Raw genomic sequence first — 25328 nt, 5'->3', positions numbered from 1 at the left:
GGAAAAGCGAGGTCACCCAGAGATTGAGGTACACTTCCTCCTCTGGGGAGCATAAATGACTGTACAAAATTTAACCGCAATCCATGTAACAGTTGTTGAGATAATTAAGTGTGGATGTCACCAACATCGCCATCCCTGGAGCCACGCTGCTACATGTAGCATGGCTGAAAAGATAATAGAAGGTATTAGATGAGAAATCAATCAATCATGGGAGTGATAGCTTGTTTCAACCTTGTGTTCAGATTTTTTGGTCACATTTGGATCACTGAGTTGTGCCTTCCAAGGACACTCAAACAGTAAAACTCATCGACTGTAGTGAAGAGAGATTTGCATTGTCTCATGTTTATTGTGGAATCCTTGTTTGATTAATAAGGACCCCCTGCTGATTTACATAGATTTTTGGTGACTAAATGATTGAGAAATGCTTTGCACTCGCCTGTTTTACAGTATAAGCTTCATGGTGGCTGACTAATGTTTGTAAGATGAGTACCAGTGCCCCAAGCCAAGTGGTGTCATCTTTCAAACTGGAAAAACAGTCTTTTTGTTATTATTAAATACACAATCAGAACATTGAGTTATTTCTTAAAGCAGACAGAACAGTTTTCAGCTGTGCAGATGTCTTTGAGGTCTTTTTACGTGCCTGCTGCACTGTTCCACACACATGATTAAGTACTTGAGAAATCCCATATTACACAATATTGCTAATTGCAGGGAATTTAATGGAACAGCCACTGCTCAGACTAGCTGTGAAGGAAGGCACATTTCAGATAACATGGAAATGATGGAGGATGTTCTTTCATTTAGCTAAGGGCCATCTTATTTATTTCTGCTCTCACACCTGATCTAAACAAAGAGAAACACAGCTTGGATTAGTTATTCATCTCTCTGTGAACATACATTATGATGTGGCTATATCAGAGGAGTTGGAGCTTGAATAAAAAAAAAATTAGACTTGCAGGTCACAGTGAGCTACAGGCAGAGACTGCGAGAGAAAGCATGAAAGATTTAACACACAGAGGCGGATATGAAGAAAGGCAGCATGTCGGTGTTATCTCCAACTCTGCAAATTGGCTAATTTGGCTTTCTTTATCTGTCTCCCTCCTGTGCACTGTGTGTATGTATGTGTGTGTGTATGTGTGTGTGTGTGTGTGCATTTACAGCCTCTGGCCGCCACTTTTCTTACAGAGAAAAATAGCTCACACTGAGTGAAATGTGTTTTGTAGGTGTTTATATCACCATGGACACATACCCCCCCCCCACACACACACAAGATCTGTATTAACTTGGCAGACAAACTACAAACTCATTTCCTCAGAGGAACAAAAAAGTGTTTTAATGCATCTTTTGACCAACATGTGTCTTGTAATTTCATACTGTACGGTTTCAGTCTGATTTAGAAGATGTTATGTATGAGAGGGCATCCTTGCCCCTCAGAGAAAATGTGTCTGATTTTGCTCAGCCCCAGTCACTGTGTTTTGGTTAAGGAGCATTGCGTTTCTTAACATCACACTATAGGAAGAGTCACAGTCGATCCTTCCTTTTTCCTGTCCAGATGGCAGCATCAGCTGACAGCAGATACCAGGTCTCTTGTGTAGACATGTCTATCTTCTGTGCTTGGTAGCAGAAGTATGTGTGGGTGGTTGGGTGCAAGTTCCTGTGTCTGTTTGTGCGAGCGCATGTCTTCATATGACTTTGTTTTCAGAAAGTAAGGCAACAAATCCCCTCTAATATGTTTTACAGTAACAACTTCAGTGCTCCTGAACATCTGACAAATAAATGATTGAATTTTTACACATTTGTATTCAAGTGCACTCTGACACATCCCACACAAAAGCCTTTTTTGTATTAGACCTGATCCTGGGATAGCTTGGATTTGTGCCCCAAGATCCCACAAGGGAACAGACATTTGATTACTGTACTTGTCAGCCAGAGAGAAATCCCCCCTCCTCCTCCTTCCCATCCTGCTCAGTCGAGATAACAGAGCTCTTCTGTGTTGCAAAAAGAGACACTGAGTCTGCTTTACCGGATCGGCTACCAAGTACTGTTTTTGGCTACAGTTAGTGGGGCATTCATTTTATTTTCAGTTCAAACTGGATATAAAATCTCCCCAGGTGCCAGGACAAGAAGTGCAGTTGAAGCAGTAGTCAAAATGTGTTTACCTGACCTACTTGAAGTAAAAATGTGAATGCAAACATTTAAAAGAAAACTGCATTTGAATAAATCTTCCTCACCTTGGTTTAAATTCTGTTTGAAATACAGGAATCTCAAGCAAACTCACAGTGCAAATTTAAATTAAGACTTGACTTTTCATGCCTTTCTTATCATAACTTACGTCAGCCTCTGCTGGAAAGACTCAATGGACGCTTTTATCCGGTAAATGTGGCTGTTGTGAAGTTAAGCTGATGCTGCAGTCCTGTGACAAAAAGTTACGTACTACAGCATCTCTGTTTCCGTCTTCCTGAGTTAGTGACCTCTGGATTTACAATGTGATAACTGTGACATTTAACATGTTAAAAACAATCCGATGTGACTTAATTCAGGTCTGATTCTTGTCAAAGCATTTTGCTGACATTATAGTTGACTGAGGTCATTTCTCTGTGTTGTGGATTTGGTCTCTCATGTTGTATATTTCTATGAAAGAGCCCTGATAAAGATGGTCTTGTAAACCGCTAAAATCTTATCTCTTTTTGGTAAATTTGCAGAAAATCACCAAGAAACAAGTGACCTGAGAAGACAAAAATATGTTGTGTGAAATACATGTGGACAAAACATGCAGTACATCAGTTTTCTTCTTTCTTTTCAGGGTTTGGAAGAAACACTTTAGAAGAGTTTTGACAGTGAATTCAAGGTTAGTGTTAACATGTCACACTTTATTTGCTGTAACATAATTAAAGAAAAAAAAAGACAAGAGATCATAGATGGCACATAGTCTAGCACTGTGAAATAACATGACACAACGTGTTATCTTGAAATCAGCGAAACTGAATGTGTGGTCGATATTATCGCACTATATTGAGCAATATATTAAAAGTATCATACCAAAGAAGCATATATCATCTTCCTTTACCACAAAATCCTTCAAAGTTAAGACTTTAGAGTGCAAGAGAATACAGGAGGAGCTGCAGGTCAAAACCAGACCAAACATCAGGCAAATTTAAAGTTAATTCCTTGTTAATGCGTGCAGAACATCGGTAGCCTTGACAAGCAAGCACAGCTCAGTAGGGATCAAAGAAACCAGCTCCTAACATTTCTGCCACCCTGAGTAACCCTCCAGCCTCCTGTCATCTACTTAGAGAACAAAACAGTCTCTGTCACTGTTGAACACCAGAAAGGACACAAGGCCACAAGGCCCATAAAAATAACCCAGTGACACATCACGAAAAAGTCATTTTGTCTTTGCTCCTCTCTAACCAATGAGATGTATGTTTGTCTGACTTTGTGAGTCCTCTTCCTCTTCTTGCTGAACAGAAGGGAAAATGGCAGAAAAGTTAACTGTGGCTGCAGCCTGATCCGACTGAACACAGAGAGACAAAAACAAAGTGAAATTGCCAGTTTGGGGAGGTTAATACATGTTATATAATTGATGATTATTCCCTGTGTTTGTTGATATAAGTCATGAGCATGAACGCAGTCCTCCTGTACCGGTCAGTTCATCGGGAGAAAACATACTCGGTGTAACTGGTCCACAGTTTGTCCTCCCCCGGGTCATTACTGGCGTATGAGCAGGTCCCAGTGGAGTTGCAGGCCACCATGTGGAAACCAGTCTCGGCCAGCCGGTCAAACGCCTGCTCCAAGAAGTTATACTTGAGGTAATACCTGGAGGTGTACTTGTCAGGGGGTCGGTCGGGGTCTCGGCTCTCATTTAGGGTTTCCCCAAAAACCTCTTTAGCCAGAGAGATTTTGCTGCAGACGGTTATTCTGGCAACTCTGCGGAATTTGGCATCAGCCTGAATGTCTCTCCCAATAGTGTAGCTGCCTCGGTACCCCACAGTGATGTAACCGGCGCTGGCCCCAGGAGAGCGCAGGGCTTTGTCCGAGGAGGAGGTGGCCGGGCTGGCGAGTTCAGTCTCGTCCGGCTCCCCGCCGTCCTCCGCGTAGGAGCTGTCTTTGCTGGCAGCTGCGACGCGCCTCGACAGCTCCGGCAGCTGGAAGAAGTCCGCTTCTTTCTGCAGCCTCCTCCTCTCTTTGAAAAACTCGGGTAGAAAAAGCTCAGAGTCCCGCAAGTAGTCCAAAATGTAGCGGAACAGAAAGCCGTCCCGGTCGAAAAAGAAGCGGCCCTTGCTGTCTTTTGGCAGGTCGCCCGGGGAGCTCTGAGTGAACTTCAGCCACAGGAGAGAGTTGGGGACCGCTGTGAGAGTTTCCAGCCGGGTCACATACACCTGGCCGCCCACGTTTAGCTCCACTATTTCAGGGAAAGCTGCACTTTGACTGTCGGTTTGAGCCATCTTTGTTAGTGTCCGAGGTGCCCTAACGAGGATGGATAGTTGGGGAGTATCCCCACTGTTCAGAAATGTTTATATTGGTTTGGCTGAGTGGGAGGAGAAGGAAAAGGACGGCCAACAGAGATATTAACTGTTCAGTGGAAACACATCATGCTGCCTTTAAGGACTCCCTGTAAGCTTCCATTTCCTGCTTTAAAACCCACGAAAATGTGGATATCTTGCTGATATTCTAGTAATCACAGGTGGAAACAAAGTAACTAAACAGGCATAGGATTTTACATACAAATGATTCCATTATCTTAACTCTAATGCACTGTTACAGATTAAAAGTCAGGTTCACAATTTGTGAATTGGTGCCCAAATGAACATTGAAATTGTTTTTTCTTTCTGCAATCATTCCACCTGTTCATACTGGTTATTAACAATTTATTCCTAAAGTGCTTAAAATGTATGCTAAATTATGGGGGACAAAATCCACAATCCTCAAGCCGTGCACAAAGCATATTAACATAAATTTTTCAAATTAACTTTTTTTTTTTTGACCTCCGTCACTTATCTTCTAATGAACAGTATGAGCAGGGGAATGATTATGGCAAGAAAAACCTGTTTAAATGTTTTTTTGGGCACCTGACCATTGTTTTAAGATAGACTTGAAAAATTGCAAACCTATCCTTTAACTCCTACAGCTACAGCAATAAATAAAATAAATCAGTAATAATCCAGGAACATGATATAACACTCAGACAGGGTTGTTTCTGATGACTAATAAGTACTTTTACTTTTGACACTTTGAGTACATTTTGTTGCTAATATCTTTGCACTTAGTAAAGATCCCCCCCAGACATGTTGTTAAATATATCTAAAACACTCTGCTTGGAATAATTATGTGTCTAATATGTTTCTCCTCAAAAAAAAGTACAATTACCTCATTCTAAACCTTAAACTCCCATCTACTCCTTCTCCCTCATTGAAAAATTCAGAATCTATGATATGATATTAATATGCAAATACACATGTGCAGTAGGCTAGTCTATTTAATTTAAAAAGACACAAGATATCTCCTACTTCACTGAAAAGTCCATTCTTAGTGTTTGTGCACTGGTGGCTTCAAGTTTTCATCATACTTGGGTAAGTTGTAGATGATTAGACCACGATTAGCTTCCAGACTAGTTGGAAGGTCACAAATCATGCTCAGATTTTCAATGAGCACAGAGGTTTTTCCCCTTCAGCAGATTAATGTGAAAACAGCCTTCTAGTATCAAACTCTGCACATGCATCATTCTGCACAGTGAAGCTCAAACAACCAAATGAAAGAACAGGAAGCAAACACATTTCGACTAGAGGAAGACTTCAATTTAAATTATAAGACTTGCTAAAAGCCTTCATAATGCATGTGTCATCATAATATTTTAGGTCAAGTATTACACTCAACAATTTTTAGTCACTCTACTCATTTTCAAGCTGGGTTATAAAGACTGTGAACAATGTGAAGCTTTTTGTTACCATAATGGAAAGTTAGTGTTTTTATTGCCTGTCATAATGCTTTTATGAGCTCACTGGCTGCTTCAAGTGAAGTAGGGTGAAGTAATATCTGTAACAGGATTTTTATGTCTTTTTCTGTGCACAACAGTAACAAAGGTCAACAATCATATGACATATTGCTTGTTGTATTTTCTGGTGTTATATAGGAGTTGTCTATAAATGTGGTGATCTGTTTTCTCTGTGTAGCCACACTTCCAGTTTAAATGTCTCTTGTGCTCTGTGGAGGTGTTAAAAAGTGTCACAATCAACTCAAAGTATGAGTGTTGATGGTGTCTGCTTCTGTCTACGTGTAATGTTATGCTTAGATGATATCAGTACAGCCTTAATTCACTAGAAGCTGCTAATTGTGAAATTGTTATGACAACAACAACAACAACAACACTTTCCATCCATCATGTTTACATAAAGCACCATGATGTTCATTTGATAACACTTCATATCCTGTCATGCAAAATGAGCAGAGCTTTTAAAAGCAAATATTATGTTCATTAACTTGCATTTATCCATTAACTTGCATGTGTTTTTGACACATTATGGGCTGGTGAATGCACAACAAAAATTAGGTCAAATTGTTTTATTGTACCCCTGATGTTTCTACTATGCTTTCTTCTTGTGGTCTTTTTCAAACCAAGGCACTTTTTGGCAACACTTTCTATGAAGAAGGAAATGATTTTGCTGCGATGGCTGTTGTTTTAATGATTCAGCGCTACAAAGTTTAGAGGGAGTAGGTGTGTTACATTTATATTTGCCAAATTTGCTGTTTCGGGAATTTTGTTTTTTGGCCCACATGCAGGAATCCAACTCTTCCTTCCACGATTTAGGTGAGAGTTTGATTGAGCCACATTGTATTTGACAGAACTGGTCTCCTTATGCTTCAATTTAGTAAGTTTTGATCAGATTACTGCTATCATGACACAATGTAAAGGTGCAAGAAGGCCATAAACATCATATATGGAGAAAAGAGGGTTCTGCATGCCTTGATGAAGGTCTAGTGAGCAAGAGCTTGGCTTGACACTTGCATTGGACTGAGAGTGCGCAGAGCCTTCTTTCCTCCAATGAAGTTAAATTATCATTTTTGCCAGGAGTCAATCAGGCTCCATCAATTATCCCCAAAACCTCCAATTGAACTGAGGACACAACAAGTGTACGTTTGCCCAGGGCCTTTGAGTGTGCACCTTTGTGCAGAAACTAGAGAAACAGGCAGCAGTGTTCGTTAAGAATGATGCACTAAAAAGCTGCACTTTAAAGTTAAGTTAAAGCTGGTCTGACTGATCTGAGGTGTCTCCAAAATCCCTTGAAAAGAGGCAGCAGTTTTCCTTAAACCCACATAAGTACTAACCCAAGATCGATTTCAGCTTAACACTAAAGAGTTCTATGATCTAGTCTTCAAGTGCAGTATAGGCATTATTATTCATATTTCAGGCCCCACACACAGACACACACACACACACACACACACACACACACACACACACACACACACACACACACAGACACACACACACACACACACAGACACACACACACACACACACACACACACATACATACACACAGACACACACCAGTATTTCCAGTTTACCAGTGGGAGATGTCTGTTATCTCACATGTTACATTGTGTGTTATGCATAAGGAGCATCAGTATCATGCTGATTAAGATCCATCTGTATTATGCAAAACAGCATTGGTCATAATATCACTCACAAACAAATTAAGTTTGAGAGAACAACAACATTTAGAGACACAGCTGCAGCGAGAAAAACTGGATCTTAATGATGCAGTAAGTGAAAACTAATCAGGATGTGTTGCGGTAACAATGCAGTTAAAACAGGCGCACAATAAATATGATTGTGGAAAAAATCTGGGTAGAGTCTCAGCCAATCTGATATGCAAATAAAGCAAGCGCTAATTCAAGAATAAGACACGATAAATATGTTGGTGAAGCAAAAAGTATTTTAAAAACATCCGGATATTCAGGTAAAATCCTGTCATCATGCTGGTTTAAATAAACTCTCTGAATACAAAGAAGCTCAAAATATGCAAAGACCAGACTTTTGAATTACCAACTTTATGTGATTAAAAACTTTTTGTCATGTTGATGCAATTTTACTGATAGTATTCATATATAATGAAAGAAAACATCTCAGGCTTCACTGTTATAATAAGCGGTGCATCTTGATAAATGCAATGAAACAAACTTACTAGTTTTAACAGCTGTTTTCTAAGATCAAGGACCAAACACATGAATCTTATATATTGAAATTCATGCCACTGTATGTCTCAGCCTGTATTTCTCCTTTGTTTGTTATTTCAATCATGGATTAGAGTGACATCTAGTGGACAGTACATGAAGAAGCAGATTGTTTTTCCTGCGATAAGAGATATTGAGCTGTGTATTATTTATGTGCCTTATGTAATAAGCCACAACTTTGTTTCCAACTCATTCCTCAAATCCACTGCAAGACACCAAGTCACCATTTGCAAGTTGCAAAAGAAAATGTTCATAGTTAATAAATTAATCACAAATTCCACACCACAGACTGAAACCATGGACTGAAAGGTTACATATAAATGGATGGTTAAGCTCTCTCTATTTTTTTAATAGTGCTTTGACTTTGTTCCTCTGCTTTATCTTCTATAGATAAAGATCTATCACCAACATATTATATAATTTTGTATTAAGAAAAGAAAATCTGTGATATCCATAAACTCACTTACTGATTAGGTTACCAGATTAATAAAGAAGCAGACACAGACACACAGACACACACACACACACACACACACACACACACACACACACGAAACCCAACCGTCTAAATGTGGTCTGTCCACTTAAGCAGGTTTTTCTGAGGATCCGGTCTTGACCTCATGTCTGTGTCAGTGCCATTAAAGGTTACTCACTTTTCTCACAGTCTGGAAGAAGATAATTGGATAGAGGAAGCTGTGTAGTTTAGCTCTCCAGTGAGAATGTTAAGGTTAAAAGATATGGCAGTTTTGGAAAGTTCTTCTTCACATTGTCTCTAATGGCTTAATCTGAGACCCGACAGTTCATGCATTTATTGTAGTTTTTGGATTGTATATGTGAGGACTATACCTAGTATTGTGTCAGGTGTTGTCTCAGACTGACACCATGATGATGATGCAACACATCAATCCTTGATTAGTTTCTTCTTTTGTGGTTGTTAATCAGACTTTAATCAGATCTGTGTTATATGTTGTGATGATGTGATTATTAGTTTTGTGGGTTTAAATTGCTGTTTTATTCTGTTCAGCTTCTTAGAAGTGCTTTGTGAATTTTCAGAGAAATGAAATCATGTGGGTCACTGAAATACCACAGAACACACATTTCCACAGAACAAGTGACAACTCGCTGACTCACTTATTGGAGGTTACTTTTGTTGCAGAAAAGCAAACAATACAAAAGTCAAATTCAAAGAAGTTTATATAGGGATGGAAATTTTAGAATTTACAACACTTTTTTTCTGAAGAAAAATAAAACCCAGATGTCTTCAGACAAAAACAGTGCAACTCTATTTTCAGACTACCTGGCTCCCCCCTGTGGTTTGTATATAGATGTACAAATATAACATTTTTAGTGTGCCCTCAAACCCCTGAAATGAAAAATAAAGCAACACAGTAAATAAATTAATACATTTTGTTGAATCTTTTAGCATAGAAATATCTTGTATCCAAATATATTACAGGGTGTCACATGTTTCCAACCTGTTAGTGTATATTTCTGTTTCACCCTTACTCCTCTAGAAAATACTGAGACCATAATAAAATCCCCCAAAAGCCTTTATTTAAAAGACTAGATAAAAAATATATATACAAGGTTCTTGGTTTGTGCAGGGAGTCTAAGATGTTTACCTCTAAATACATATTCAGTGATTGTTTAAAAATGAATACTGTGCTGTTGTATTGCTGTCATTTTGCTTTATACGACTTGTAAGTGTGTATTTGTACATATTTTGTGTATGTGTGTGTTGCTCTATTACTACCTGTCCCTCACGCTGAGCAATCATGTGACCTCCAGCATGTGACGCGAGGAGGCCTCTGATGTGACGCCCAGTCAAACGCTGTCAGTCTGCAGTTTACTGGAGTGTGACCTCTTCAACACTGTCACCACCCGGCCCATCATCCCTGTGTTGTCTCTGCTCTCTCGCCCTCACTCAGCCCCTCTCCAGTGACCCTTTCCCTGCTCCCATCTGACACAAAGACAGAGATGAGAGGCAGATAGACTTCTCTTTTCGTCTGTGACAACAGGGAAACTCTTGTCCTCGCTCTTCATCTTTTTCTCCCAAACACACTCTGACTTCTTGTCTTAATACCTGATACACACCCTAATGACTTGACCATATCCACAAACCCATCTACTCTGACTTTGTTTTTATAAGTTTCTGTGCCTTTTTCTTTATTCCCTTCTTCTTAGTAAGAATTATTGTCTATGTTTTAATTGTATTACAATCATGTCTGTATAGAAAAACTATTTCTGATTATCTAATTTATTTTATCTGAACTTTATAGCATACTCCTTATAAACTACATACTGACAGAGACTATTTATATCCTAGTGAGTGAAGCTTGCAAAGCACTTTGATAAGAGAATAAAATATAATAAATAAAACACAATACAGTTAAAGTTTTGCCTTGTAAGTCTCCTTTAGAGTAAAATAAAATACCATCTCAACATTTTTTGTTTGAGTTTTTTATTTTATTTTTGTCATCAACTGCTCCAAAATCCTTATATTACCTCAAACAAAGTCCCAGAGAGTTTTACTCTCAGCAGGACACATTTAACTCACCTTCCTCCCATCAGTTGGCATTTCCTGGTGCCTACTGTGGGACAAATTAAAAGGAAACACCATTAATTTGTAATAATCTATAATTATTTTAGTAGTAGAACAAAAAAAATCTTCAGATGTCATTATAATATTAATGTGATACTGATGTGAATGAACATATAAACTGACATCAGCTTTTAAAGGGAAACTTCAACCTGTCATAAAACAGTCATCATCAAAGATCATGCAGCCAAACTAGTTGTTCTGAACCATACAAGTGAAGAAAATAGGCCTTTTTCTTGGAAGATATTTTGACATGTCACAGTAAATAAAGCACAGATGTACAATGGTGCTTGAAATTTGTTAACCCTTCAGAATTTGTCCTAAAACTAGGTAAAGATTGATGCAAATAATCCAATGTTACCTGTGTGTGGCAAAAGTATGTCAACCTCTAGGACTATCAATTAATTTGAAGGGGAAATTAGAGTCAGGTGATTCAATCAATGGGATGACAATCAGGTGTGAATATGGGAGGCCCCACCTTATTTAAAGAAGTGAAATCTGGGTCTTCACTATCAAAACCTGAGCTTCACAACACAGGTTTGTGGAAGTATGTCATGGCTCAAACAAAGGAGATTTCTGAGGACCTTAAAAGAAGAGTTGTTGATGCTCACCAGGCTGGAAAGTGTTATAAAACGTCAGCCATTGGTTTGTGGACTTGCATTTTGAAGCCTCAAGTTTGGCATTTTGACCGCTGCCATCTTGGATTTTAGGAGTCAGAAGTGATGAGAGGTGATCATTTGGACAAAAGGGTGGAGCTGACGCTAACGCTAGCTGGTAGCTTAGCACGGTGCATTTAGAATCTGTGGTTAACTGTGATAATGCTGATGCTAATTTTCAGTAGAAGAAAACAGGCTTAAAATCATTAAAACAAAATGCACTTACCAGAAAAACTGAACACCTGACTCCTTAGAGGGTCTTTTAGTCCAACAAAATGTTGAACAAGACTTTTTTTTTTTTTTTTATGCGACCAAAATGTTACAATTAACTTTCATGAACTGAAAACACTGAAATTGTGTCGCTATGGCTTTGTCTCATTGACTGTATATAAATATGAATGACATGTGTCCACTTCCTACTGCTATGCAAAAGTTAAGCCAAAACATCTCCTTTCCGGGAGGCAATTTTTTTTTTCCCAGGATGGCAAGGTCATTTTCACATCGACTTCCATACAATTGGACTTCTTTTTGGAGCCAGTGGAGTTTCCCCCTGCTGGCCATTAGAGAGAATGCAGATTTAAGGCACTTCCACATTGGCTTCACTTTTCAGATCTGGAACTACCCGCTTGATTATGACAAGTCAAAATGCCTGCTGTGAGAAAGATGTATTTGCCAATTATTTGGATTGAAAATCCAAAAATACTGGCTTATATCTATTTGGTACCTCCTTTGTCAAACATACACTCTCACACACTTATTGCATAATCTTTACATGAGCTTTGACCTTTAACTTCCTTTGTGGCTCCACTTCAAATTCATGCTACGTCATTGGTGAAGAATAAGAATTTGTGTGTGTGTGTGTGTGTGTGTGTGTGTGGGGAGGGGGGGGGGGGGTAACTGTGTGTTTCCTTGTGCATGTGTATTTCTGTATAGTGATCATCATGGGTATGTGTGTGCTCGTGTGAGTATGGCTTGTTGCTTGTGGCTCTAGTTTTATTCATTTATTCATTTACATACTTTATGCTTTATGTGACTGGACTGTGTGTGTGTGTGTGTGTGTGTCTGTGCACGTGTATGTGTGTGTGTGTGTGTTCTCGTCACCTTCTCTCAGGGTTACGTCCGCACCCTCATGCTCCTCAATCAGCTCTAATGGATCCTCTGGCTCAGACTCAGCTGAGAACTGATTGTGATACTAAAGACACACACACACACACACACACACACACACACAGGACAGGGTGGGGCTGGAAGCTGATGTGCGTCGTGATGAGCTAAGAGGTACAACGACCCTCCTAACATTCTCTTCCCGTCTTTGTCCTGTTTCTTCTCTCGCTGCCTCACCGTCACACTTTACCTCAACACTGCACCTCCTGCGTTAATGTGAAGCTGTAGTTGCCAATAATTAAAGTGTATTAAGTTTAACAAAATCTTCAATATGTAGAGGCCTTTAAACAAAAGCTTCCCTCAAATTCTCCATAAAGTATGAGATGGTTACATCAGAAATGTCACATCTTTCCCTCTGTGTCTTTGTGTCATCTGCCCCTCACCACTATCAGGGCCATGGCCCTTGTGTGTGCATGTGTGTATAACAATGGCTCACATGGGTCCCATCCACCCTCCCTCCCTCAGAGTCTTCATTCTGAGAGTGAACAGGACCCCTGGGGCTAATGTGTGCTTTTGTACTCATGTGTATGTATGTGTGTGTGTGTGTGTGTGCAGCCACATTATTCTCCCCACTGACTTTCTATGGGATAAAAAAAAAAAAAAAAGTCCATCCAGCATGCCCCTTCCTTCCTGTTTTTAGAAAAGAGATGGGCTGAGGGGAACATGTTGTATGGCAGAGCAGCCCTCTGATGAATAAAGACACACACAAAGTCAGATATAGAGATACTGCTGCATTACATTTGTTTTGGCACACAACTCACAAGAGTTTCAATTTTCAAAAGTCACAAAATGCTATAATCTAATTTTAGCCTCAAAATGTCATATAGCACAAAAAATGAAAACATCTGCAGATCTGAACGACTAGAATTAAGCATTGAAACTTGTGCCAAAATAAGGTGGTGTATTAACACCACATAGAGCATTTTGTGTTTAAAGGTATATTTAGAAAGTCATTGTGGCTCTTTGCAGTAAGAATTTGGCACATTGAAAATCTCTTGTGGAAACTGAGCCAGAGCAACTGTAAAATGCTGTCACAGAAATTAATTGTGTGTCCTTGGAAAGATGTTAAAATTGGCAATCAAACAAAAAAACACACACACAAAAAAAAGAAAAAACCTAGAAATTAACAAAAAAAATGTGATATTCGGTCATGACTGTTGCTTGTTTGTCTCTTATTCTGAGTCTCTGCACCATCGACGAGCCATACATGAAGGGTTATATGGAACAATTTCATTCTCTTCGATCCATTGGAGCTGACGGCTCTCCACCGCTTGTAAAATCTGGTCTCAGTGAATGTGAGTAACTGTTTGACTTACAACTCTAATTCCAGTATCAGTAAGCTGATTCATGGCTCTGACTCATTAAGAAATACCAGTTTGCTGACTGGAGAGGAGTCGTCTCATTCCTGCGGTGAGCTCCAGACGGTTTACTTGTGGCCGGCACTGAGTGAAACAAAGCTGGTTCTATAATTAGGTTCTCGTGGCTGATTCAATTAAAGCAGCCGCTACATTCATTTTGGTAAAGATGCTCCTCAGCTGCTTGGAGGGACTAATGGAGGAGATGGGAGATATGTGGGAAACAATCAGACATGGCATTATCTTGTGTCACGTGTTTTGTATGCACTGATGTATAAAAAAAGCTGGATGTCTGTTGTTTTTTCCTCGACATTCGCTTTGATATAACACCCATATTACTCTCACACAACCCAAATCTGCATCACTTCTTATTCTTCTCCCCTTCTCCATTCCTCGCCCTCTTCCCATGTTTCAATTAGCTGCCTTGAAATTAAATTACAGGGGACATTACTTAAGAAGGACATAAATAGTGGCCCATCGTCATGATGGCGGAGCCTCAGCCTCAGATGAGATATGAGCTGCCTTGTGTCACACTATCTAAAGAGGAGAAACTGTCTGATCGAGAAACCCCATCATGTTTAAACCACACTTATGTGTGTGTTCTGGGGTTACAATGAGAATTATTAATGCTGTTTTTACAGACAGACTCACTGTTACATTGAAAGTGTGTTGATAGGATAGTGTTTTGGGGGGGCAGGGAGGCCTCAATCATATAAAAGCTCTCAGGGGTTTAAGGCACCAAAGCCCCCACCAGCCCAATTCTGAGCAGGACAGTCACAGTGAGATCTACACTAGGAATTTTTATGATTGTTGTCATAATTGCCATCACATTAACTCCTGCAGAACTGAGTTGGTGTTGCCCTTAAAAAATTTTTTGTAAACTGAGTTTAAAAAACATTGACTAAACTAAATTGAAGCAGCAGAGGTTGAGACATCCTGACTTTTTGGGTCCTAGTATCAGTCAAGTGTGTGAAAATATGGAATCCAAAATTTACCTTTATTCAACTCAATAGCATCTTTTAGAAGAGCATCCCTGCCAGGTAAATGCCCATCTTACAAACTTCACACCTCCAATTTGTCTTGTAGATTTTACGTTAAAAATGTCAAACACAAGACAATTTGGTTTATTGTCTTCTCATCATGAGTAGACTGATCTTAATATGTGAAACAGGAGTACCCCTTTAAACTGGACAAGCAACATGGATTCCCATATGACCGCTTACTTTTGATATGGTTTAAAATGTGTCTTATTGTACCATGTAATCCAGAAATTGATCTTAATGTTAAGATTGTATGTCAGAAAGGACTTTATGGTAAATAGTTTGTAATTATTATTATTTTTTCAAATAGTTTTAGGTTATACTTTGTACTGCTGTGTTGGAATTTTGTTATAACTTATATTTGTTGATGCTGTGCCCTCATTTACGTAAGGCGGTAACCTGTTATTTTAGTTGAAATTAGACTGAATGATCATACAAAACAGTATCGGTGTCTATGCGATTCTATGCAAATTTTGGTCTCATTCCAAGCCTAAAAAACAACAACAAAAACAAAAGGGCATTCCATAAATAACACTGCCGGCGAGCAGTTTGATATGTGGACAGTCACCTTGCTCTGAGTCTTCTCTTTAAAGTTATGCCTGATTGTAGCACATCAGATCGCTATCTGAATGCACTGCCTGCTCTCTGTAATCTCATCTCTGCATGTCCACATTGAGGGAAAGTGCTCTAGTGGTACTTTGATTCCCAGAATTCCCTTTTATCTCTTAAGGTTGGTCTCGGAGAATAAGTCCAGGAAGAAATTAGAACAGAGAGTGGTAGCAGATAAAATGTAGCAAAGGAAAAAAAGTTCAGTTTAACATTTTAAACTCGCTGTCTGTCCACTGGCGACGGTTTAAAGTCCGCTGTTCTCCTTTTGGGATCTGATTAGATATTTAAAGTATCTTCCTCCAGACCAAGCAGAGAAGCTATAGGAGAGGTTGGGAGGGTAGTTTTCAGTCTGTAGTCTGATTATTACAAATGCAAAATAAAAATCTGCAATGACCAAACTATCAGTGATTCCTGGAAAGACATACAGGTATAGATAGGACCTTCTAAATATATCTAGAAGTCATGAATGAATGAATCTGGTTTGGTTTGCATCCAAATGCTCTCTTGAAGAGAGTCCTACGCAAAACCATCCCCCAACGATCTCCTCCTCACCGTAAAGCCCTAAATAAATGGATTGTCTTTTGGACAAGCGACAGTTCCCTTCATAATTGTTAATTATCATGAGTGCTCTCTGAGGTACTTTCTATGAATGGGGATGGGACACTCTCTCTCTCTCTCTCCACCCGCTGTTCTTTTTATGGGATTGGTCTTAGTTCTCAAGGACGTCAAAAAGGACGCCTGCGATGGAGGGGGAAGGCGTGGTGCATGGGTGGGGCACCTGCGTCATTCCTGCGCATCAGGGTTGGTGGATTTTATGGCAACGGGAGCCAGTAAGCTACACCGCCCTCTAACCCCCACCCAAGTCCATCTTGCCTGACCACCAGCAACCCCACCCACCCCCGGGTGGTGGCTCCTCCCCGAGTCCCAGACGAGAGTACAGCACTTAAGGTAATGTAAATAACCAGAGAGGGAGAGCTATTTTAAGATGCTGTCTTTCACTGTGGCCATGGAGAGGGACAAAGATGCAAGCCAAGCGATTGTAATTTCAGTCACGTTTTCGGACATGTTCTCTTTCTCTCTCTGCCATCTAGCTGGCTGAAGGGCCTGACAGAAAAGAAAGAGCTGGAGACCGGCTGAAAATTGTAAGATTTTCCTAAAGAAAGACGGCTTTAACAAAAATATAAATTTTAAAATAACAGGCAAAAGACAGCTTTGAGAGAGAGTCTGTGATACCTAGAAGCTTAAAATCACATACACAAAAAAAGAAAATGTAGAAATTATGAAAATGACTTATAATATAAAACAGTGGTTTCCAAAATAATCAACAGAATTGGAAAGCAGCAAAAAAACAAAACACATTTCAGCAACATAAAGTTGGTACTTTTTAGTTTAGTTGTTTTTTTGTTGTTGCTGTTTTTTTTTTACTTCATCTAAAAGTATTAAAATCCAACAATCTGACAGTCATGAATCCCTTTTTGGTTGAACATATGCAAAAAGGTCAGGACCCACTGCAGCAACACACACTCAACAGGATCTTGTCACTAGCAAAAACAATGCTTTTCAGATTCAGCATTGTGACCAATAAAAAAATACAAAATAAGAAAGAAAAAAAAGTGCATAAGGAAATGTATAAAATTGCATAAATGCAGTTTTATTTAAGTAAAACCACATTTGCAATATTCTGATGGTGAATTTTTAGTCAGCCAGCAAAAATTTGTAGAATACTAATTTAATATTGTTACCAAAGTAAATTTAATATATTTCTGTGAAATAATTTCTTAATTTTTATTGTTTCATCTTTTATGACATCAAAAATAAATAAACATTTAGATAGCATCCTTCCATCTTATATGAATCATTTTAACCAGCATTATTTGACATCTATATATCCTTTTTCCCCCCACATGTATACAAACATACACGTCACAGAGAAAATAATCTGTACACTGCTGTGAACAACAAATAAACCACAGATTCGTAAACCAGAACCTGCCATCACATTATTCTGCAACAGTTACTGTTTGACTTTGCAAATCGCCAACGACTACATACACAAATAGCAGTAGAAGTACACTATTTGAGATAATTAGATCATTTGTAGACATTACATTCATATTGAAGTCTTTGTTCTCTGCAGTCTTGAGCAGAGTGTGGTCAGATCTGTGGAAATTAAAAGCATCTCTTCGTATGAGTTTCATTAAGGCAGTTGAATACGAGATCATTTTAAACACGTTGTTGTCTAATTTACATCGATTCTTATGATGAAATCTGCTTCTACACCTGACATTAAAGAGAATAATCGCTAATGCTTCAAGTCAACTACCATCACTACTGCTTGTATATTTTCTACTCAGCATGATACATGGGTTGTTTCTTTCTTGATTCAAAGTCATTACGTGTTTATCAGTAATAATTAATAATATACATGTGTCAAACAAAAGTTGTGGGTGTTGGTTTATGTACTCTGTATTTCACTTTGTGATATTACAGTCTATTTAATGTGTTTATTATATTCAATTTTCAAATCAAAACCCAATTAATTCAGTGCCACAAATGTGAATTAGTATGAGTTTAACTGGCTTGACATGACACATTAAAGCTATAAAATATCCTTATTTTCATTCATTTTCACATCCACTTCCCCCTCCTCATTATTAGATCTTTTATGATAACTGCTATACAGGTGTTATTATAGGAGTGTGTGTTATTGCTTTTTTTTTTTTTTAAATAATTGGTACACACAATGTTTTCTCCTTTCAAACTTGGGTTGTGCTGTCATATCTGTTTCATTCCTCGTCATAGTGGAGTTACTGTTTCTGGTTGAACATTTCGGAATATTTTGAATGTTTCTGATCAAATACTTCTCCCCTGTAGAAACTGTACACATCATCTCTTATCCCCACTCAACTGCTTTTTGATAACGGTCTGCTTTTTATGAGAGAGACAATAAAGTGAAGAGACTAGGAGTCTCTGAATACAGTTTTCTTTCAGTATATATTTCAAAATCAAGTTTAAAAAATGATGAATACACACCTTAATATCTATATGTACTATATGAGTGTTTGTGTGAGTGTGTGTACTTCACAGAAAGACAGCTTCATGTCCGCACAGTCCACGAGTGGGATGTGGTACTTTGTAGTCCTGTGGGATGTTCGCTTGTTGTCTCTTATTAGTTACTTTTTCTTTTTGGAGTGTCTGACAGAGTAACCAGTTCTCTGGGAGTCACCTGTTCAGTCTTTTTTTCTTTTATCACATTCTGAGTTTGTCATTCATCATCATGGTGGGAGGAGTCAGGGCTGGACTCCTCCTCCTCCTCGACCATTTCTGCAGGCAGCGTGTCACGACGTGTGAAGGCGGCTGCCAAGGTCACACTCAGCCGCGGTTTGACGGGCGCCATCTCTGACAGCCCGATGTTGTTGCCACAAGTTACAAGCGTCGTCTTATCCATAATCTCTCCGCTGTCCCTAGACACCACTGCATCGAGAAAGTCGTATTTGTGTGACAACTTGCCGCTCTCAAACAGGTACTTGGCCAGGTAGGAGAAAGCAACGTTACCCAGAAAGGAGGCGAGCATAGAGACTGTCTTGAAAGGGAACTTCTGGATGACAACATCCTCCATTTCTCCGGTTATGTGGTGCTTCCGTGGCTCAGTGGTCCAGCCAGGGTAATAAATGAAAGGGGGCAGCTGCAGGTAGGGCTCCCCTCCACCTATACGCAGCAACATGCCAAACAAGTAGGCAGCCACCGAGCCATAAGTGTTGGTGCCCTTGACAAAGAGCACGCTGAGCAGCTGGGGGAAGATGATGACGTAAACCAGGTCTGAGCTCAGGTACCAGAGGCCATAAACTGTCCCGGTTACTAGTGCCATCACTGTGGCAAGGCCACCAAACACAAAGATGGTGATGCGCATCACCCACACAATCTCACGGTCAGATGCCTGAGGAAAAAGAGAGGTTTATGACATAGACAGACCAGCCAAGATTTTGAACACATTTTGACAGAAAACAGATGCCCAAACAGAAACAACACTCAAGTACTGACCGACTGTCTGAAGGCAAGCTGGTAGATGTTTCTTGCAAACATGGAGCTTGCTGACAGGATGGATGAGTCTGCAGAAGACATGACAGCTGCCGACACCGCACCCAGGCCGAAAAAAGAGACAAATGGTGGGCAGAGGTGTTGGAGCACGATGGGTAGAATCATATCTGCTTGCTCCTTGTCTTTAGGAGAAATGGCACCATAAGTTGTCTGGTTCCAGTCTGAGTAAGGGAGACATTTAATGAACATAAGCTGCATATGTACTTTAACACAAAGAAACAAATAAATACATAAATAACCACATGATACAACAAAGTAATACTTGTATTCACCACAGTTCTAAAACTTCAAAGAGTTTTGCACACTAAAGAAAATAACTGACTGAATTGCTGCATAATTTTGTACAAGAGGTACAAAAAGGTCTTCAAGCCTAACAAATAAAATATTGCTGGTTGAAAAGATACTGTATGTGACAAAATGCTATTTATTTATTTTAATTTTCTACTAATAACCCATGCCTATAGTTAGATGAGGACAGGACAAAAAAGAGTCGATGTGTGTTCAGTTGACGCCTAAAAATCTGGAGATCAAACCTCTAATTTGGTCCCTCGCCTCCTTCTAATGTAATATTTACACAAGCAGCATGGTTATTAAATGGATTGCTGCTTCATTATGGATGAGGCGAACCAGCTGCTATTTACTGGGCTCTCTCAGATCTAAGGGCAACATGGAGCCATCCTGAGCAACCCCCAAACAAACACACACACACAAACACAACCAACACCTCCCACATACCCCCACCCCACACACATACAGTATGTACAGATGCCGGCTCAGGTGTGAGCTCTCTAACCTGTGGAGGCCCCGATGGCTCCGATGAGAACAGAGGGCACGGCCATGACGAGGCACCCGAAAGCAGCCAGGAAGGAGAGGACCTGAGCGTAGGTGGCCGAGGAGGCAGATAGGACTCTCTGGAAATACACCTGCCAAGGTATTCCTCCAAGCATCTGTGGTACAATTACAGAAAAATTAATGAGCTTGACATGTGCTTCAATTTAATTTTTGCTGCAAGATGCTACACAGAAAAGGCAGAGGAAAAACTTATCCTTTATGCCATAATTTTCAACTGAATGATTTGATAAGAGTTGTTTGAGCCAATTCATATAGTTTACTGTAACAGCAGCTTCTTTAAAAAAATGTAAAAGCTGTAACCAGCAAATATTCAACATTAACTAATTATCAACAAAATTATCTTTGAGTAATTTAGTTCACCAGTACTCTCAAGGGGTTGTAATCCACTTTAGTTTGAGAAAGCATTCGGCTGTGGTTACTGTACCAGGAGGCAAAAATTGTCCATCCAGACCCAGGTGTCACTCCCGCTGATGCTGCCTTTCCAGGGTGACTGGTACACCTGCTTCACTGCAGTCACAGTAATGTCTGACACAGCTTGGTTGGTCAAAGCAAATGGGACACTGATCCACTAAAGCCGGACAGAAACAAGCACAGTACATACATATGTTAAACACACAAACATATAAGTTTGGGTAAATGTAACTTCTGGCTGCCCCTCTAGCTACTGTATGTCCCACGTTAGTTCACTTTGATCATTTCTGGATAAATCTACTCTAAAGCAGTAATTACACTAGCTGCAATTAGTTACTTGTCTAGTTTTAACCTACCAGGCCCACAAAGATACAGAAGAGCTGCACAACGTCAGTGTAGGCCACAGAGTAAAGTCCTCCAACCAGGGTGTAAAAGATTGCAATAAGTGCAGAGATAACCACAGACATCTTAATGTTGATGTCCACGATTACACTGAGAGTAGCACCTAAGGTCATAAGCAAACAGATGAAAGGATGTTATAGACAATGTAACATAGATGACGTCACTCAAACTTTGATTTTGTTGCCCAGAAGAACTCCTTATTTTGTTGCAAGTAGTGATATGAACTTACCCAGTGCGGATAAGATGGCAGCAGACCAGAAGATTTCACCCATTAATGCAGGTATAAAGAGAAGGCCACCCATACGTTTCCCATACAGCTGCTGGAACGGGTCCAGCATGGTGACGTAACCTCGTGAGCGCATGGGCTTGGCAAAAAAAAGACCGCCTGGAACAAAGAGTGCACATGACACAGGTTGAGACGCCATAGTGAAGGGGAGTCCAGAGCTTTCTGCACTAACTTTGTAGTGTAGCCTACATCTGTAAATACTGAAATCTAGCACTGCTTTTTAAGAAAAGATTGGTTGAAATGTACATAACCATAAAAAAGAAGCTGACACTTAAACAATTTAAGAAAGATTTTCCTGTACTTAAAATTGTCCTCCTAAAATCATTTCAATCATGTATAAAGTCAATGAGTCAGTGAATAAATATATGGAGATGTATTTGGCTGTAAATGGGTAGAAACACATGTCTGATGAGTGTGTAAAGGATCCAAAATGCATCGCTATGTCCTGGTTTACACATAATATAAGACATGATTTTAAACATGACAAACATGTGGCACCACTCACCCACAACAAGACTGAGGGCATATCCAAAGGGAGCCTGTGCCCAAGCCAAACCATAATCTGGTAGATACACATACTCAGCTGTGCCATTGATGTATCCTCCTCCAACCCAGGTCGCTGAAAATCATTAAGATTGAAGATGAAATTCAATTTTCCATATGTGTAAAACAAAACTAGAGAAGTGTTTTAAACAAAATTCTTTTCAATGTAAAGAACGTATTTACATTTATTCTTAAAAATGTGCTTTGTCATGAGGAAAACCCACAAGATGATTTAATTTTCTGACAGTGAAATGTTGAATCAAGAAATTGGTGTTAAAAATGGTGGAGTGGCAAAAGGACTGTAAAAACCAGGGTGAAATAAATCAGACTAGATTGGTGAAAAAATGTTAAGGTTGTCACTTCAAGAGCAGATTTTTCACTTGTTAAAAGTCCAAATGTAACTTAAAAAAATCTTAAAATAGAGCATGAGGGCTAATTCTGAAGCCCATTTGAGTGTTGAGTAATAAATAAAAACTTCACCCGTCATGGTAAATCCACCGACGAATAATCCAATGTCCCTCCCGCCGACCATGATGGTTTCGCTGCGGTCGGTACCCTCCGCCTCCCCTGAGTGCTTGTTCTTCCATGCCGCCCAGATGCCCACGAACAGGATCAGTAGATAGAAGACCGCGATAGCCACAAGCCCTTCAACATGGATGGTCATTGTCGCACCGGTCTTCCGCTAGGAGCAGGAAGGCATGGAGACCTGCTTGACGCACGGAGATGAAAGGGTCAGATACTGTATGAAGTAGCCTACATATTTTCTGAAAGACAATCATTTGATTTCTTTGCATCTGTAGACTGAATAAGAGATAATGCCAGGATTTTGACCTGTTTGGTTGTGTGGAATAATGGCAAAAGATGCCCTAACCTAAAAAAGAAAATTGCAATTAAATCGTCCAAAAGAAAGATTTTCTTCTGCTGATTTAGATTTTCATGCGCTCTTGGAACAGAGCTTAGAGGTCAGATAGGTTGCCTTCTCTATCAATGTCCCTTTCAGATTTGTACATTTCATTATCAAATTATGGTAAAAATGTATTGAAACGAAAAGTGGAAGCTTGATTATGTAGGGTTTATTTTTTATCTATTCCTTTAGACAAATTCATAAATGACCCTACTATGCCTTGTTCAATTTACACAAATGTAAAATAATTCCCCTAATAAATAAAAATAAGTGAAACAAATCTTGCAATACTGATAAAAAATAATAATTACAGTTGTTCCTCTTCGTCGATACTGTGGTTTTTAGTCAAACGTATTTCTTTCTCCTCTTCTTCTATCTGGACACGTGCGCGTAAAATGCAAATTACGCATAGAATTCGTGACAAAAAAGTACATCCACTTTAACTTAAAGACGCCCTGATTAAAATTATATTGCAGCAAATGAACTGTTATCTAAACATTTCTACTTTGGTCATGCGCGAATTAATAAGAAATTATCCTCTCAGATGTCATTTAATAAACGTACCTAAACAATTTAAAAACACCTGAAGAAAAACAAAAAGATGCAAAACTTACCATAAGTGTTTCTAGAGTCATGTGCTGGGGCACCCAAGGTAGAAAACAGCGAGCAGAATAGTTAGACGGTTTATAAAGAGCCTCGTCCCCCTCTGCACCGTGAGGAACAGTCAAATGAAACGATGGTGGGGGTCTCCCGGGTGACTTACTGGGGCTTATAAAGAGGGCAGGTGCCGTCAGAGGACGGATAACACACGTCAGAGAAACCAAACGTCCCTCTTAATGAGCACCTTGCATGGAAAGACGTCACTGTACGATGGAGCTGATCTGAGTGGAGGGGGTGGGCTGAGATTCCTTTACTTCATAACAGGAATGGATGGGCATCTTCAAAAAAAATAAAAATAAAAAAATCACTAACTGAATGGTGTGACATGAATGTCAAATCCCCTTGCATTTTTACAGATGGGTTAATCAATATAATAGAGTTTCACGCGTCATGTGGGTCTGCTCCTCAGTGCGTAACAGCCTCCTAATTGCGCAGCCATACGTCATGTGGCCCTTTATCCGTTGTCACTGTCTTCCCAGCCGGCATTTTACCTTACAACCGCAATTAACTTTGCTCCTCTGCAACCGTTTTTGCACGACTGAGGAAGATGAGAAGCCGTCCTGACACTTCCACTGGATGAATCTATTAAATACAGACCTATTATAACTTCATTCTTGACTTTTCCTCAACGACTTTACAACAATTCAACCTCACTGAGGCATGTCCATCTACCATAGCAGAACAAGTCCACCCCTTCCTAATTTTTTTCTACCTGTGAACACAAAATGATTCACAAACTCACTTCTGAGCACTTATAAATCATTTAAGTGTTCTGTGTCTGCCGCTTTCCCTTCAGGATATGTATCAATGAACTGTGTCTACTTAATGGCCTCTTCCGGCTCAAGTCGTTTAATCTGGGCAACTGTTGTCAAAACTGACAGGCATCCAATTAGGATGGATCCTGAAGAGCAGCGGGGAGAGAGATTTAATGATAGTCTGACTTTTAAAAAATATCCATGTCGCTCGCGCGCGCGCACACACACACACTTAAAGGCAACTCACCAATTATTACCATAAATACACAAAAACTGCATAATGGACAAGTTATTTAATAAAGAGGACCGAGCTGTTCACTCATCGAGAGAAAGGGAGACAAGTTTATTATAACCGTTAAACGTGCACAGCGCCTCCTGTTGGCAAGGCAAAGGTACCGTTTCAGCACCATGGACAGATGTCAAGGTATTAGTCTCAGCTGAAAGTTTGCATTTCTAGAAAAAGAAAATGTTTGAACTGTAACATTAATACGTTTTGACGATTTACTGACTTTGTTTCAGCTTGACAGGTGTAGTTGTATATATTCTTTTGCAGGACCCAAAGATTTCTGTTATATATTTGATCAGTTTACCAACCAAAGATACAAATCAAGAACAAATAAATCCAATCTTACAATCTTAAAAAGTGCAAGAACTGACTTCAATGTTTTAAATATGATTCTGTTTGACATCTGACAAGTAATTATGTGAAATACTGATGCCAACAACATCAGAAACATCCGGCAGACAGCTGGAACGGTT

The 25328-nt window shown here is 39.5% G+C and overlaps 2 protein-coding genes and 1 long non-coding RNA gene across 3 annotated transcripts; all 3 read right to left on the bottom strand.

Moving 5' to 3' along the window:
• Window positions 1-2849: 2849 nt before the first annotated feature.
• On the bottom strand, window positions 2850-5076 carry LOC122982524 (BTB/POZ domain-containing protein KCTD12-like). The gene has a single exon (XM_044351875.1). The coding sequence runs from the start codon at window positions 4443-4445 to the stop codon at window positions 3651-3653; it is 795 nt and encodes a 264-aa protein (XP_044207810.1). The 5' UTR covers window positions 4446-5076; the 3' UTR covers window positions 2850-3650.
• Window positions 5077-10110: 5034 nt separating this feature from the next.
• LOC122982533 lies at window positions 10111-11755 on the bottom strand. Its single transcript, XR_006403485.1, has 3 exons — window positions 11717-11755; window positions 10793-10826; window positions 10111-10195 (listed from the first exon to the last, which is right to left on the bottom strand). It is a non-coding gene; the product is annotated as an uncharacterized LOC122982533 (long non-coding RNA).
• A 5341-nt stretch (window positions 11756-17096) lies between these two features.
• Window positions 17097-24667, bottom strand: slc5a7a (solute carrier family 5 member 7a). Its single transcript, XM_044351869.1, has 9 exons — window positions 23769-24667; window positions 22731-22956; window positions 22213-22326; window positions 21651-21806; window positions 21376-21524; window positions 21033-21176; window positions 20550-20703; window positions 19700-19917; window positions 17097-19595 (listed from the first exon to the last, which is right to left on the bottom strand). Exons 2-9 carry the CDS (start codon window positions 22912-22914, stop codon window positions 18924-18926), a joined length of 1791 nt encoding a protein of 596 aa, XP_044207804.1. The 5' UTR covers window positions 22915-22956; window positions 23769-24667; the 3' UTR covers window positions 17097-18923.
• Window positions 24668-25328: the final 661 nt, after the last annotated feature.

Source organism: Thunnus albacares, chromosome 1 (genome assembly GCF_914725855.1).
Source record: "Thunnus albacares chromosome 1, fThuAlb1.1, whole genome shotgun sequence".
NCBI classification, from domain to species: Eukaryota; Metazoa; Chordata; class Actinopteri; order Scombriformes; family Scombridae; genus Thunnus; species Thunnus albacares.
This window is presented reverse-complemented; position numbering and strand designations above follow the sequence as displayed.

Coding starts and splice junctions, on each gene's coding strand:
- LOC122982524 (XM_044351875.1), bottom strand. CDS start 4,445: ATGGCTCAAACCGACAGTCAAAGTGCAGCTTTCCCTGAAATAGTGGAG.
- slc5a7a (XM_044351869.1), bottom strand. CDS start 22,914: ATGACCATCCATGTTGAAGGGCTTGTGGCTATCGCGGTCTTCTATCTA. Junction 20,704..21,032: donor TGGACAATTTTTGCCTCCTG/GTACAGTAACCA, acceptor ATTGTACCACAG/ATGCTTGGAGGAATACCTTG. Junction 19,918..20,549: donor AGCCATCGGGGCCTCCACAG/GTTAGAGAGCTC, acceptor TCCCTTACTCAG/ACTGGAACCAGACAACTTAT.